This window comes from Sinohyriopsis cumingii, chromosome 2, assembly GCF_028554795.1.
Source record: "Sinohyriopsis cumingii isolate HCF-2022 chromosome 2, ASM2855479v2, whole genome shotgun sequence".
NCBI classification, from domain to species: Eukaryota; Metazoa; Mollusca; class Bivalvia; order Unionida; family Unionidae; genus Sinohyriopsis; species Sinohyriopsis cumingii.
In genome coordinates this window covers 55,187,587-55,202,995 of record NC_142962.1, presented here as the reverse complement: position 1 = coordinate 55,202,995, position 15,409 = coordinate 55,187,587, and the positions used below count along the sequence as shown (strand labels likewise).

General features: G+C 38.7%; 1 protein-coding gene across 1 annotated transcript; it reads right to left on the bottom strand.

Moving 5' to 3' along the window:
• Window positions 1-603: 603 nt before the first annotated feature.
• LOC149804899 (B9 domain-containing protein 2-like) lies at window positions 604-6,465 on the bottom strand. The gene is made up of 4 exons (XM_089945719.1): window positions 6,309-6,465; window positions 4,474-4,561; window positions 3,699-3,824; window positions 604-2,630 (listed from the first exon to the last, which is right to left on the bottom strand). The coding sequence occupies exons 2-4, from the start codon at window positions 4,559-4,561 to the stop codon at window positions 2,317-2,319; spliced, it is 528 nt and encodes a 175-aa protein (XP_089801845.1). The 5' UTR covers window positions 6,309-6,465; the 3' UTR covers window positions 604-2,316.
• Between the last annotated feature and the right edge of the window lie 8,944 nt (window positions 6,466-15,409).

Genomic DNA, 15,409 nt, shown 5'->3' with positions numbered 1-15,409 from the left:
AAGCTGCAATAACATAAAATACAGATTACTGAGCTCAAACTGAGTTCTGATGTATTCAGTGTTTGGTGAAAATCCACTTACATTTCTTCAAATTATTGCATTCACAAACTAACATATGCAAAAATCTATATAGTGACCTCTGACTATGTTCCCACAGTCATGTAGGCCAAGTTATTGAATGTGTCTTAGATTTTTATTAGATATAACAAACTAAAAATTTTAAATCAAAATCCATTCCTATTTGTTTTATAAATGATGCCCACAAACCTTAAGACCTGTTATTCAACTCCAGGTCACACAATGCTGATTATCAATCTCACTGATATCATGACTGGAATGTATCTGTATGCAAAGTTTGGTCAAGATCAATTTGTATTAGTGACCACAAACTTACAAATATTTTACCTTGACAAGAATGTCAAGTAACACTGGTTATTAGATGCCAGACAAGATACTATTGAATAAGCTTAAATGACCACTGAAAAGGGAAAAAGAAAATGAATCTTGTGATCTGTGAAAATCAGGTAATCCTGTACACATAGATAGCTCACTTGCTATTGTAAAGGACTTTTTATCCTTCATATCAAGATACTGAAACTACTGTAGAGAAAAACACCTTTATTTTAATTTTATTCCGACTTTACAAATGTAAATTTAAATAACCTACTTTTAAAGTATGGCTACAAGATCACTATCATATATTATATTGATAAAATATACAGTACATTGTTTGCATTCCTACATGATACATCACCAAGTTTATTTAAAAAAATATACAGTAAATTGTGTTTCTACATGATATATTGTCATGTTTATACTGTCAATCCATCAGAATTTTTTGTAAACGTCGAACAAAGACCTGGATCTGTTTATCCTTTTCAATCTATCAGACATTTCTTGAAATATGCAAACACTGACCCAGATCTGTTGTCACATAATGTGCTGGCAAATCTTGTTTCTTATATTGCATGGAATCAGATCAAACAATTCAAACAATAAGTTAATGTTTGTCATTATCTGGAGATTTCAATTGCATTAGATACTGAGACAGAAATTTAATGTGTCTTCTTTCCCTTCATTCACACTGTGTTTGTGCTATATGTGTTTCCTTGTTAAAGGAACGTGCAAGACTGAGACACAAAGAAATGGCCTTATTGCCATTTTAAATACAATTCAATTTATGTTGAATGTTTATTAAATATGACAATTTAAACAGAGCAGCCTGCAACAATAACGTCAGATAAATCCTAATCAACATCTGGTTGCATAATAGATTCAAATCGTTTTTTGTAATAATAAATGCTAAACTGTGAATTACATTGGCTTTATATTTGATTCAAATTGGTAACCTTTAGAACATTTCGTAATACCTAAATTTACTTATAAGTTGGAATGCTGTGATTTGTATCACAAAACAACAAATCTCTTAGCTTCTGACATAACAGTGCATTATGTGATTGTTACTATCATTTGCCTGTCTGAATCTATGCACAAATCACTTGTGGAAATCCAACAGAAGCTGCATCCAACATTTACCATTTAATTAAAAATATCTGATAATGATATTAATCAACTACTGACCTGAGATGAATGAGATTGAAAAATGACGAATGTTAGTATCTTGACCAGGAAATGTTTCAAAGTGGAATGTGAAATTTTTTATTTTACAAAATGACCGTTGATTACACAATCTACAGGTAAATTTTGTAACTCTTATTTACGCCAATGGGAATGTCAATTATCTTTATACTTTTATTCGGTGCATCAGTAATAAAACAAATCCAGAACTACTTCCATGCCAAACCATGACACTTCTCCATCCTTTTTATTACAATTTCCCCTTTATTCAGTGACACAGGGGTTATAACTAAACATTTATTATGAATGTGTCCTTCCACTACAACTGCATGTACAAAGTTTGATAAAAAATAAACAAGAGTCACTGGGATTATACATCTTGTATGTTTGATAACTGACCCCTTTTGTAGACGATTATCATATTGGTAACCTATGTAAAAGTATGGTTTATTACCATCCACCAATTTAAGCCGTTGCTTGAGTTACATACACAAGGATAGACATATGCAGGGTACAAATATAGCATTAATATAAAATATTGACAATCATGATAACTTATGACTATCTTTCACCTTAAAATAATGATGTTCTTTTTACTGATTCTGTAAAAAACAAAAATTACATTGACAGTTAACAAACATTTGCACTAGACATATATCATCAGCACTATGACATCCACAGATTTTGCTGTCTATCTCATCTTATGCATTGACTTCACTTCCATTAAGTACTCTATTCTCAACATTCAATCCCATATTTATCAAAATTCCTCAGAATTATCCCTAACTGCAGATGAATTTTTCCCATGGCAATTGTGCGAAGTTGGTATCTGTCAGCACCACTATAAATCATGTCAGGATTTTTTAGTTGTGGTCCTCCGCCAAGAAAACTCTGTGAAACTTGTTCCCTAAATGTTCCACATGGACGCCAAGTGGGGCATTCTATGTTGTGAATACCAGGAGAAGTCGGCACATGACAAAAACCATATCCATATAGTTCGTTTCTCCCAAAACTGTCTTGATGCCAAACCTGGAAGTGAATTTTGGGCCATCCTAGATTAAAAGTAAAGAAATATCAGTTTATGGAGTAATGTTGATTGAATATATTTTTACATATGATAGTAATTTAGAAAATAAAGGAAACAAAATTCTGATCATTAATGATGATTTTGTTGCTTCTACAGGCATGTTTTTACTAAAGTACAGTACTGTTAAGCCTGAATAATAAGTGCATACATAAAAATGGCACATGGAATACAAGTGCATAAGGGCCACCTGGTATTTTAGCACTAAAGCAATGGTTTTTCGTGTATGAAAGAACAATCAAATTGATGTGATGTGATTTTGATTTTTAACATAGCTTTAACAATTTTTCAGTCATATCGCTGCGATGTCTGCAATGTGGCAGTTTATAGTGATGTCTAGCACTGGGGCATTATGCCACAAACATGTAGCATGATGTCCCACCCAGTCACATTATCCTGACACCAGGTCGACCAGTCCTAACACTAACCTCTTAATGCTGAATGCCAAGCAAGGCAGCTGTTAGTACCATTTTTTAAGTCTCCGGTATGACTCGGCCAGGGATCGAACCCATAACCTCCCGCATCTGAGGTGGACGCTCTAACCACTAGGCCACCAGAGCGGTCACAATCAAAGTGAAGAAGAATGCCAAACAATTTTGATGATTTTCTGCTTCATACTAGCTGATCAGTATGAATAATGATTTATTAACAATACCTTGATCTGATAATAGCTTTTCCTTCTTGATATTATTCCATTCTTTGATCAATTATATTTGTCTAACAGCCTATAAAACTGGGTTAATAACAGGTTTATAGAAATTAACAAGCTACAAGTAAAAACAGTTATATTATAATTTATTTGGCTGATCATATGTACATATAAAAAAGAATATGACCTTTATGAATGCAAAATAATAAGTGTATATGTTTATTTTCCAGATTTACATGAATACAAAGTAGCAGTCCTCATTCCAAAATTCCATCAATTTTTACTCACTAATATTTATTCAAAGTGTATAATTACATGTAAATATAATAGGTGTGATAGTAACTTTTGTATCTTTTTGAATAGATGGCTGAACTGCAACCATTGTACCTTGCAAACCCTTGGTGGCAAAATGAATGTCTATGGGGTGGGAGAAGTAGGCTGCCTGGTGATTCTGGGGGTTGTCAACCTGTGTCTGACCCTCCCGCAACCCAGCGAGAATCTTCCATGCTCCTCCTACAGAAGACAAAAAAAAATATATGAAAACAATTATTGAACCAGCAAAAAAAAAACATTATCTTCTTACTGTACAATGATATTCAACAAATCAAATCAAGTATCCATGATGGATGAAAACAAAGCTTAAATGTTTTTTATTTGACATTATGGTAACAACTGTAACATTTCTGTTGTAGTGACACCTTTTTTCATCATTGCCCTTCATAGTTTATACATCTTTTGCCAACCGTCATGGAAGCACTGTGGTGTTATCCCTGTCATCCTGATGGGTAACTGCTGAAGACTGAACAAAAAATAAGTGAGTTTGTGTGTGTGTGAGTTGGATTTTTAACGTAGCTTTAGCAATTTCTCAGTCATATCTGCAGTGTGGCAGTTTATAGTGATGTCTAGAAATGGGGCATCATGCCGCAGACATGCAGCATGATGTCCCAACCAGTCATATTATCCTGACGTCAGACAGACCAGTCCTAACACTAACCTCTTAAACAAGATATACATACTAGAATCTACATTTTATATTAGTTCTTCTCAAAAGTAAGTATTACTGATTAATATGGCAATTAAAAGGGATATCTTGATTCTTTTTGCATCAATGCATAATCTAATGTTCTTTAAAAATGAGTTCACAACTTCAAATAATAAATACCTGTATGGATTCCCCATTTACAGAAAAGACTGTGCTCAGGGAAACCTGTTGCTCCAACAATTTGACCTATAACATGAATTTCTGCCATCTGAAATTTAAAGATATGATTTTGGGTCATTTATGAAAATTTATAAACATTCTAAAGGAACTGTGAACTAAGAATTTATTAACTTGCTCAATTCAAAGTTCAATGGATGGATTCTTCAAGTCAACAAGTAATAACATTATTCATACAAGTCCACACAAAATCAATGAAATAAATAACCCATTAAGTTCACACTATTATCAGTGACAATATTTGCTGAGGCAGAGACAATTTTATATCAGTTGCTAAGCTTATGAGTGTACATTGTTACAAATGCAGATCTCTAGGTATCAGAATTCTCTTAAAGTCTTGACCAAGAAGACAATTTATTATGAAAACAGCCAACATTATGAGTGTGTTATCGACTAATTAGGTTGGTCTTATATAAATTTAACAAATGAGGACAAAACTACTTGCATGTATTACAATGTTTGAAAAAGTAGACAGATCCAAGAACAATAATAAAAAGCCAAACTTTCTTAAAAACAAAACAAACAAATTATCTTTTTCAACAATATCTATCAGCATAAAATTTGCATTCAGTTTAATAATGCAATAGCTAAGATGGTCATAAAGTTATAATCAATTACAAATAAATGACCAAGATAAAGAATGTTAAAATAGAATTTAATATAATGCTGTCCCTAAAAAGCCTGTAACTCACTAGGATTTGACAACTAGGAGTCCAGGGCTCCTATTTTGGTACAAACAAGAGTCCAGGACTCCTATTTTGCTAAAAAAAATAGGAGTCCCACCAGAAAAAGTAACAGTCTTTTCCCATAAGCACATTGGGCATATCTTAAGTGTCTAAATGTACTGATGAGATGAACCATATTTGTCCGCTGGTACATCCACCAGATTGTTCACAATCATGTACAATATGGTCAGCTGGGCCTTGGTTTGCCTGGATTTGAGTGATTCCCACTGGAGATGGTTCAACATTGCACTGACACTGCTGTGTTACGATATTTACTGGTGGTGAATCTATCAGCTCTCCTGTGAACCATCTCTATCTTATTTATTAGATCTTTATTATGTGGGTTCCACACAGTTGAGCAGTATTCAAGACCTAGTCAAACCAGGGTGAAATACACTGCACTTTTTACTTCTTCATTGTTGATTTGGAGGTTGCAGTGCAGGAATCCAAGGTTATTGTTCCCTTTTGTCACTATCTTGTCTATGTGCCTTTCCAAGAGAGGTCTCTGGACAATTCAACCCCTTGCTTCACTCCTAGCCACAATTATTTTGAATTATATACCCAAGCATGCAGAAAATGAGAGATTGTTGTTAGGTGCGAGGTCCTCTATAGCATGTAAACGAGTGTTTAGTCTAATGAACATTATCACTAGTAGAAGGGATCGACCGTCTACTTTTCCAGCAGTTGGGCGTGTCAAACTTACAGTAAAAGAGAAAATAAATATGGCATTGGCGGGCTTCTTGATTGAAGCTCCAGGCCTTTGTGTGAAAACAAAAATTCTTTGGGCACTGCTCAAAGAATTAATGATTGAGGAAAAGGAAGGTTACATAAATGTTTCTCTATTGAGTCTTCAGTCCTACATGTAAGACCTCGGCGCTGATGTTTATGTTTTGGGCGTCTAAAACAAAAACAATATGTGCTATGTCTTACATTGTGGGACTATTGAGTCGTCTGTGATCCACCGCCAATTACGGAGAGCGTGTTGTAACTAGCTGATAGGTCATGTCTAACACAACTTAAAATAAAATCAGTATTCAACATTAACAACATTACCTTCGTATAGCATTACCCTCATACACTGATGATACAAAGAGAGAATATTACTCTCCTGGTCAGCTCAATTGACAGAGAAAACCATTATCGTGTAAACAAAATCAAAACTTTGGAATGCTAACGTAGTTAACGCAAGTATGCAGTAAACACTAAATATATCCGCATGAAGAAACTACCGGTATACAAAACCATGACAATAGACATACAAAAGCACGACTTAACCCGACTGAGTGCTTGACAAAAAGAAAATATCGATTTCAGGCAGGAGAGAACAAAATGCACGGACACTTTTTACACATTTTATGAAAAAAAGTCCATCTGAAGTCCATCTGAAGTATATGATTTTAAAGAGTAACACTTTATCGGCAGATTCGTGGTTATTCGTTTAACGAATTAATGGTTTTTTAATATGTGTGTTGTTCGGAACTGACTTTGCTATGCATCTGTCCATCAGACCGCCATAATAATCTTACGTCGGGTTGACCACCCAAAAGTTGGAAATAAATAAATAAGTTAAATATGATAGATTAAAAAGAATACTTGTAAGTGCATTTACAAACAATAACAATAATCATTGTTTGCTGAAAATCACTAAGGAAATCGATAAAAGTATCACATAAACGAGGTATATATAATTTATTTTGGATTTTGGGGCAATTCTTCTCTGACATTGCGATTTTTTCAAATCAAAGAGGCGTTTTAATGTTAACATTAAAATTAAGGATTAAACCAGTTAAACTATATATTTCGATGATAAAATACGCAGTCTGGAATTATCTGCAACGATGATAACATTATCCGTATAAGACAGTAAAGTCTGTTTCATTTGTATATATGCTTAGTTGTATGTCCATCTTACTTGTATAATGCATTTCTGTATATTCATGTTTCAAAGATTTTTGCAAAGTTTGTAACTTTATTGACATAAATGTTTATGACGATTTCATAATGCATATTTTTATGACAGTGTTCATTTATTTTTTACCATGCCACTTTTTGCGGCGTTTAAATTTATTTATTGCATTATTTGTTTTGTTTTCAATTTTGGTTATGTTACTCATATGTCAACGCCGAGAGTGCCAGCTTAAAATTTAATTCGGCACAGATTCATTTAGTATGGTCTTGTTATGGTATGTAACTAGATAATAACTAAATGTCATCATCACTTTTCAACTAAATCGTGAAATATATTATAGTCACGGGTAATTATTACGTCACATTGTCCCCAAACCAAACTCCACATGGTATAATGACTAGTAGATATTCAAATAATAAGTATTTTATGTAAATTTACATGCTCTAAATAAGTTGGCAAAAACCAAAAACACGACGACTAAAACAAGTAGGTATACGTCTTCGATTCTTTCTTTCATTCTTTTTTTTCCCATGTGCATAATGTTTCATAAACTTCCAATGAGCTTGGCAGTTTGGTAAGAAGCAGCCAGTAATTTTGTCCGAGTGAGCCATGATGATCCGATTGAGCCAACGTTTAAAAAGTTTACCAGGCATCATGAGGCATGTCAATAAAATTGTCAGGAAACTCGAAATGTTCAAAGCCTTAGCCCTTATTAATTTGACTTTGTAACGAAACTTGTCTTCTATTCCTGGATGTATGTAACTGTGTGTAACTATATTTTCTTATACCTTGACTTTGATAGTTGAGTTCTCTATTTAATATTGTTTTTATTGCATATCTTGTCAAAAGGGGAGAAAAAAACCCACAAATGTTGCATCAAACAAGTACAGTCAGAAGGAAAATAAATATATGACTACAAGGCGTCATGATTTATCACAATCCACTAGAATCTGCCACAATCCACTACAATCCACTACAACTGGCCACAATCTTACCACAACCGACCTTAAAAATACAAACTTATACATTAAAACAATGTTTAATAGGAATATAGTTAAAACGGACACATATCATTACAAGTAGTTAATGGGGATCTTATAGGGTCAATGGGACTGATCAGTAAAAATACCCTTGGGAACATATAGGGTCTATGTAAATTTAACATGGAGAAAAATCGTGGGAACATATAGGGTCTATGGGAATTAACATGGCCAAAAACCCTGGGACAATATAGGGTCTATGTAAATTTAACATGGTCAAAAAACCCTTGGGACTGTATAGGGTCTATGTAAAATTGAAACAGGGAGGGTCTCTATTTTTTTTTTTAAAAAAATAAAAAATAAAATAAAAAAAAGGGGTAGGCAATTCAAAGACTATCTCTTTTCGAGAAATATGGCTGGCCCTGAAAAGGGCCTTTGGTTTATGTTAATATGCCCTTAACATAAAGGGCATTTGCGACATCTTCTTGTCCTCAAACTTCGTCTTACAGCAGGGCCATACATCAGAGTCCTCTTGAGGCAACCTTGTCTCTCTATATAGACTCTTCTTATCCACAGGCTGCTGCTGGTCCTGTGGACAACGGTCCACTTGGATCGGACATACATGAGCATGTCCGTCCTGAACATCATTGTTGACACAAGGGTTGAAGATTCAACGTCGGTCCACATGTTGAGGCTCCTACAATAGGTGAATCAATGCAGTGAACTGCGCTTATTTATAGGGACAGAAAGGATTGAAACGGATTGAGTTCATTCACCAATCCGAACACGCGTTACAGAATTCAGTCAGCCCGCATCCAATCCGAAGAGAGCAGTCTGTGACGTCACGTAGCCTATATAGATTCGCTAGCGCTTGTGTGCAGTCAATCTATGCGACAGTGATTCAACATGACGGAAACTCAGAAAACGATCCAATGGGGTGCACCAGCAGGGGAGACCGCCCAAGGGAACCCGGACTTACTTTCAGAAGAGGTGAATTGGGATTTTGTCGATTTTCTCTCCTCGCAAGAATTTGTTCCGGAACCTTCGTTACCTTCTTCATTACCGCAAGTGGAGAATTTTAGACAGAGACAGAAAGAAGAATTGGAGAAATTTATACAACGACAAAAGGAAGCGGAACAGGCTTTTCTCTTACAGCAACAGCAACAAGAAGAAGAGGTAAGAAAAAAACAACAGCAAGAAGAAGTAGCAGCAAAGAAACAAGAGGGTGAAAATCAAACGGTCACGGTACTGTTGGACATTTTAGCGGAGTTAAGAAGTCTGAAACAAATGTATCAGACTTCTTTATCACGACCGAAGAGAATACGACCTTCCCGAGCTAAACACGTCAACCCTGTGACTAAGCCTACCGTACCACCCTTAGTGATTTCAACCCAATCATTATCATCATTACGCAGTCCAGAAGTAGGCCTTGGCCGTGGCAAAGGCTTAAGGCAGTTAAAATTGATTGCTTAAACTCACCCCTGCACCATAAAGAAAAAAGGCCCTTTTCAGGGCCACCCATATTTCTCGAAAAGAAATACAATTTCAATTTGCCAATAACTCAAAAATAAACCCCACCCATTTTTACCCTTATAGTACGTGTCTGTGTATGAGTGCGTGAGTGTAGCTTCTTATTTTAAAATCAAAACTCAAAGACTCTTACCTTATATCATTCATTTATTCTTTTCTCCATTTTTTACAATCCAATTCACAATTCACAACACAACACTTTAATAAAAAGTTCATTGATTTCTTCTTTTCTCCTTGTTTAGTCTCTCTGTTTTTTGAATTTCTTCACCGTCACACTCTTTTCCTCTTCTTCCTCCTCGCTTTCTTCCCTTCTTCTTTTTTTCTCCTGTTTCTTTTTCTTCACCTGTCTTCTTTCTTCCTCAGAAGAATCCCTCTCTTCCTCTGAAGAATCCCTCTCTTCTTCTGAAGAATCCTTCTTTTCTTCTGACTCCTCTTGTTTCTTTTTTGGGCAATCTGGAGACCAATGTCCTTTTTCTTTACAATAATAACAGGTATCTTTACTTTTGTCTTTTTTAGCTCCTGTTTTTTGACGGTCTGGACACTCTGAAGACCAATGCCCTTTCTTCTGACAGATATAGCAAGTATCTTGACTTTTATCTCGAAAGGAAGGAGAGTAGTCCGTAGGCTGGTCTGAAGAGAATTTTCTAATGACCCCTCGCAAAGCTCTGACGAAACGTTCCATCTGGTTAGTCTCTTCCATCGTTGTGCTCGGCTTGAGAGTGAAATGAATAGTGAAAGGACAAGACACACACCCTTTTATATACGCTGGTCTGCTATGACTATAAAGTAGTTTATGGTGTTTGAACTTGAGTCATTTGACTTTTTGCTTTCAAGATGAAACGATCCCATTCATTCGAGAAGAAAGAAGAAGAAAGTAAGAGGCAGAAACGTGATCTATCGCCTCGTACCAGGGCTGAGATCTTGGCACAAATTCATGCCAGTGATTTTGAAGAGGACATGAGTGAACCAGAATCCGAACCCTCTAAACCAAGTCCACCACCCTTTGTCAACCCTGAAAAGTACTATTCCATTCGAGAGACGGAAAAGCGCTCCTCTAGAAAATTTAGAACCACGGCTTACAAATACACGGTGAAGTTTAAAGATTTCAAGTCCGAAGTACCGTTAGAGAAAGCAGAAGGGTTCATCACCGGAGTGTGGGATTCTCTGCTCACTGCACTCAAGCGACAATGTCAACCCAAAGAAGACGATCGCTTGAGACTTTCCATACAACACGACGGTTTGAAATCCCCTGTTTGGATCGAGTTTAGCACCCCTGCAGAATTGACCGCTTCCAAAGTCATGGACAAGATTCAACACGTGCAACAATCTAATGACCAGTTTGACATCACCGATGGAAAAGCCACATTGGACATGACCCACGTCTCTCCTCCTCAAGGGACCGGACGCAAAAAGATGTTATTGGTGAACGACCTTCGCAGCATTAAGCGTAGCCTTGTCCAAATTCACAATCCTCATGACCAGATGTGTTTAGCCCGTGCCATCGTGGTGGGACGAACCTATGCCAACAAGAACGACACGGTAGAATGGAAAAGAGACTGGGAGAACATTCGACAATCGGACCGAGCCAAACAACGAAGTGAAGCAGAACTCCTGTTACGACAAGCTGGCATGTCCAAAGACACACCCTGTGGCATTCCTGAGATGCAAAAATTGCAAGATGCCCTAGCTCCACGATACACCTTGAAAGTGTACCCTCAAGAAGTGCGCGGGTCTCTGTTGTTTCGAGGGCAAGATTTTAAGGACGGAAAATACATTCACGTTTATCATCACGATGACCATTTCGATACCATTACCAGTATCACCGGATTCCTGGGATACGGTTATTACTGTGAGAAATGTGACCATGGTTATAATAATCGAGAGCAACACAAGCATTGTGGATCGAAATGCTCAGGATGTTTGGCCTCTTCACCCTGTCTGAGCGAAGAACCAGTGCCTTGTTCAACTTGTCTGCGCACGTTTGTCAGCCCTACCTGTTACCAACAACATCTGAAAACGCAAGGTTCACAGCAGAAATGTGCTTGTCAACTGCTGAGATTGTGCCCTACGTGTGGACAAGGCATACGTACCAATAGTACCAAGGCACACGTATGTTCAGGAAAAAAGAAATGTCACATTTGTCACCACATCGTGGACTTGCAACACCAATGTTACGTGCAAAAATACCAACCCCCACCAGAGAAAGAGGACGGTCACAAGAAGAAAGGCAATTTCATCTTTTTCGATTTCGAATGCATGCAAGAGACCGGCATTCACATTCCTAATTTCTGCGTGGCTCATCGAGCGTGCGAGAAGTGTATTCAAGAACCTATCTTCAGTTATTGCCCTCACTGCAGCAAGATTCCTGGAGGGCGTGAAAAAATCTTTCGAGGACCAAAGACGCTAGACGATTTTGCCAAATGGGTCTTAGACCCCATCGACAAGACGTGGAGCCAAGAGGACATCGAACGTTACGGAGATTGTCATCGTCATGCCACGGTGATGGCTCACAATTTCTCCGGATACGATGGACAGTTTCTTCTCAGATACTATACGGAACATGGCACCGAACGTCCTAAAGTCACTTTGAACGGAGCCAAAATCATTTTCATGCAAGTGGGACAAGTACAGTTTAAAGATTCGATGAGCTATTTGGCCATGCCTTTGAGTCGAATGCCTAAAACGTTTGGAATGACAGAAATGGCTAAAGGTTATTTTCCTCACTTTTTCAATACGGAAGCCGATCAACATGCCGTTCTACCCCATTTGCCCGAGGCTCACTATTACGACCCCGACAACATGCGTACCGAACAACGAGAAACTTTCTACGCTTGGTACCAGGCTCACGCTTCGGACCCTTTCGACTTTCAGGAAGAAATGCTAAAGTATTGTCGTTCCGACGTGGACATTTTACGGCGTTGCTGTGGAAAATTTCGAGAACTGTTCATGGAACACGGAGGGGTCGATCCTTTGAAAGAAGCTTGCACCATTGCCAAAGCGTGTTCCTTAGTGTATCGACAACGATTCATGCCTGAAAAGACCGTGGCTGTCATCAGTCCTCAAACGACCCACTATGTCAAACGTCAATACTCGGTCAAAGCCCTACGTTGGTTACATTACTTGTGCGACAAGGAAGACAAGTGGATTCAGCATGCCCGCAACGGAGGGGGCGAAAAGACCATCGGAACGTATTCGGTCGATGGCTGGGACTTAGAAAACCCCAAGATCGTGTACGAGTTTAACGGTTGCTTATTTCACGGATGTCCCGTCTGTTACCCTGACCGTGGCACTAAAAATCAGTTTTTACAACGAACCATGGAAGACTTGTACCAGGACACTTGTCAGCGACGCCTAAAGTTAGAACAGCAAGGATACCAAGTGGTGGAAATGTGGGAACACGAGTACGATCACCGTATGAAAACCGATCCCGAGTTTAAACGCCTCGTGGAAAGTTACCAGTTCATGGACCCGCTGAACCCGAGGGATAGTTTGTACGGAGGAAGGACCAATGCCACCTGTTTGCTGTACCAAGCCGACGAAGAGAACGGAGAAGAAATCAAATACTTGGACGTGTGTTCGCTGTATCCCTACGTGTGCAAATATTGTCGCTTTCCTGTAGGGCACCCGCAATTGCTGACGGAACACATCGACCTGGTCAACATTCGACAATACGAAGGCTTGATCAAGTGTAAAGTTTTGCCTCCCACGAACCTATACCATCCCGTCTTACCTCACCATTGTCAAGGCAAACTGATGTTTCCCTTGTGCCGTACTTGTGCCGAAACGTGCAACCAGGACCAGTCTTGTCATCACAGCCAGGAAGAACGGGCCTTGACGGGAACCTGGGTCAGCGTAGAATTGTTCAAAGCTCTGGACATGGGATACCAACTGTTAGAAGTGTACGAAATTTGCCACTTTCCCAAGACACAACAATACCACAAGGGTGACCCCACTCAGAAAGGCATTTTCGCAGACTACGTGGATGCCTTTTTGAAACTGAAACAAGAAGCCAGTGGCTATCCTTCCTGGTGTCACACTCCCGAAGACCAAATACAATTCAAAGAGAAATACTACGAACAAGAAGGCATCACTTTAGACCACATCGAGAAAAACGAAGGCAGGCGATCGTTTGCCAAAGTGATGTTAAATTGCTTGTGGGGTAAAATGGCACAACGCCCGTGTTTACCCAAGACGGAATATTTGACAGAACCTTCCCGCTACTTTCAGATGATTCACGACAAAACCAAATTCATGAAACACGTGGACGTCGTTCGCGAGGATTTGATCTTAGTCAATTACGAAGAAGATCTGGACTTTGTACAAGACGACCCCTTTGGAAATGTCATCATTGCGGCTTACGTGACAGCCCATGCTCGCTTAAAATTGTACGAAGCTTTAGAACTGTTAGAAGAACGCGTCCTGTACTTTGACACGGACAGTTGCATTTACATCCATCACCCGATTCAACATCACCCTGATATCGAAGGAGACCGTTTAGGAGCCTGGACAGACGAGCATCCCGACGACAAGATTCTAAGTTTCGTCAGTGGCGGTCCCAAAAATTACGGCTACGAATACCGGGACAAACAAGGAGAAGTGCACACGACGTGCAAAGTGAAAGGACTGACTCTGAATCATCGTACCAGTCGAGTGGTCAACTTTGGGGTATTGAAAGAAGCCTTGCAATCGGAAGAGGATGGAAACTTTAAAGTGACCACCTATCAACCGAACAAGATTGTACGTTTACCCACTCACCACATCGTCAGTCGACCCTTGGAAAAAGTCTATCAAATTGTGTACCAGAAGCGAGTGCGACTTCCCAATCACTTTACGTTACCGTACGGTCACGTCGGTATTGGTCTGTATATAAAAAGGAACCCTAGACAAGATCGATAGTTCATTGTGACTACCAAGACCGAGCAAACAAGATGAATACTTTGAAAGAGACATCGTTCCAGTTTGGGGATTGTAAAAAAGTTGTATCTTCCTCTAGTGTGACTAATATTGGATGGATAAGACCCAGGCATTGCGACGGAAAATGTCCGGAAGGAAACTGCGATTGTCCATGTGGTTACCATTGTAATTGCGTAACGGAGTTTGCAGACGAGTGCGATTGTGAGCCTTGCGATGGATACGATGCTGTACCTTGTGACCTGAGCGATGCCGTAAAGCATCATGGGAACTTTAGTGCCCCTACCCCTATCATGGAAAGTGATGCTGTGCGTGTCAAACCTGTGGGATGCGAAAGCGATGCTGCTCGTCCTCTTGGACATTTTACTGGGTTTCGTTTTAAAGGGGAATGTCGACCTTCACGTTTACCTCCCTACGGATGTCATCCAGCCCTGAGCAAACTCCTACCCATTTCACTCAACCCTCATCGAAACGAACCTGTGAAAAACGAATATTCGTTTCCTGTGCGTTTGTCGGAATACTGCGACTTTGAAAATCGTCTTCAATCGTTCAAAGGAAAATGGCCTAAGTATCTGGGAGGACCGACCCCTGAAGAATTAGCCAGAGCCGGATTTTTCTACTTGGGCGAAGGAGATAAAGTCAAGTGCTTCAGTTGCAGTGTGTCACTTCACCACTGGGAACCGCAAGATTCGGCCTACGTAGAACATGCTCGATGGTCACCGAATTGTCATTACTTACCTTTAGTGGGACCGAGACATTGAAGTAACTTCTTACCATAATAATCTGTTCATGGATACTTTACAAGAGAACATTCGTGCTTTGCC

Excerpts from the sequence above, each read along its gene's own strand:
- LOC149804899 (XM_089945719.1), bottom strand. The coding sequence starts at position 4,561 with ATGGCAGAAATTCATGTTATAGGTCAAATTGTTGGAGCAACAGGTTTC. Across the intron at positions 3,825-4,473 it reads TAAATGGGGAATCCATACAG|GAGGAGCATGGAAGATTCTC; the intron begins GTATTTATTATT and ends TGTCTTCTGTAG. Across the intron at positions 2,631-3,698 it reads TGCCACCAAGGGTTTGCAAG|GATGGCCCAAAATTCACTTC; the intron begins GTACAATGGTTG and ends CTTTTAATCTAG.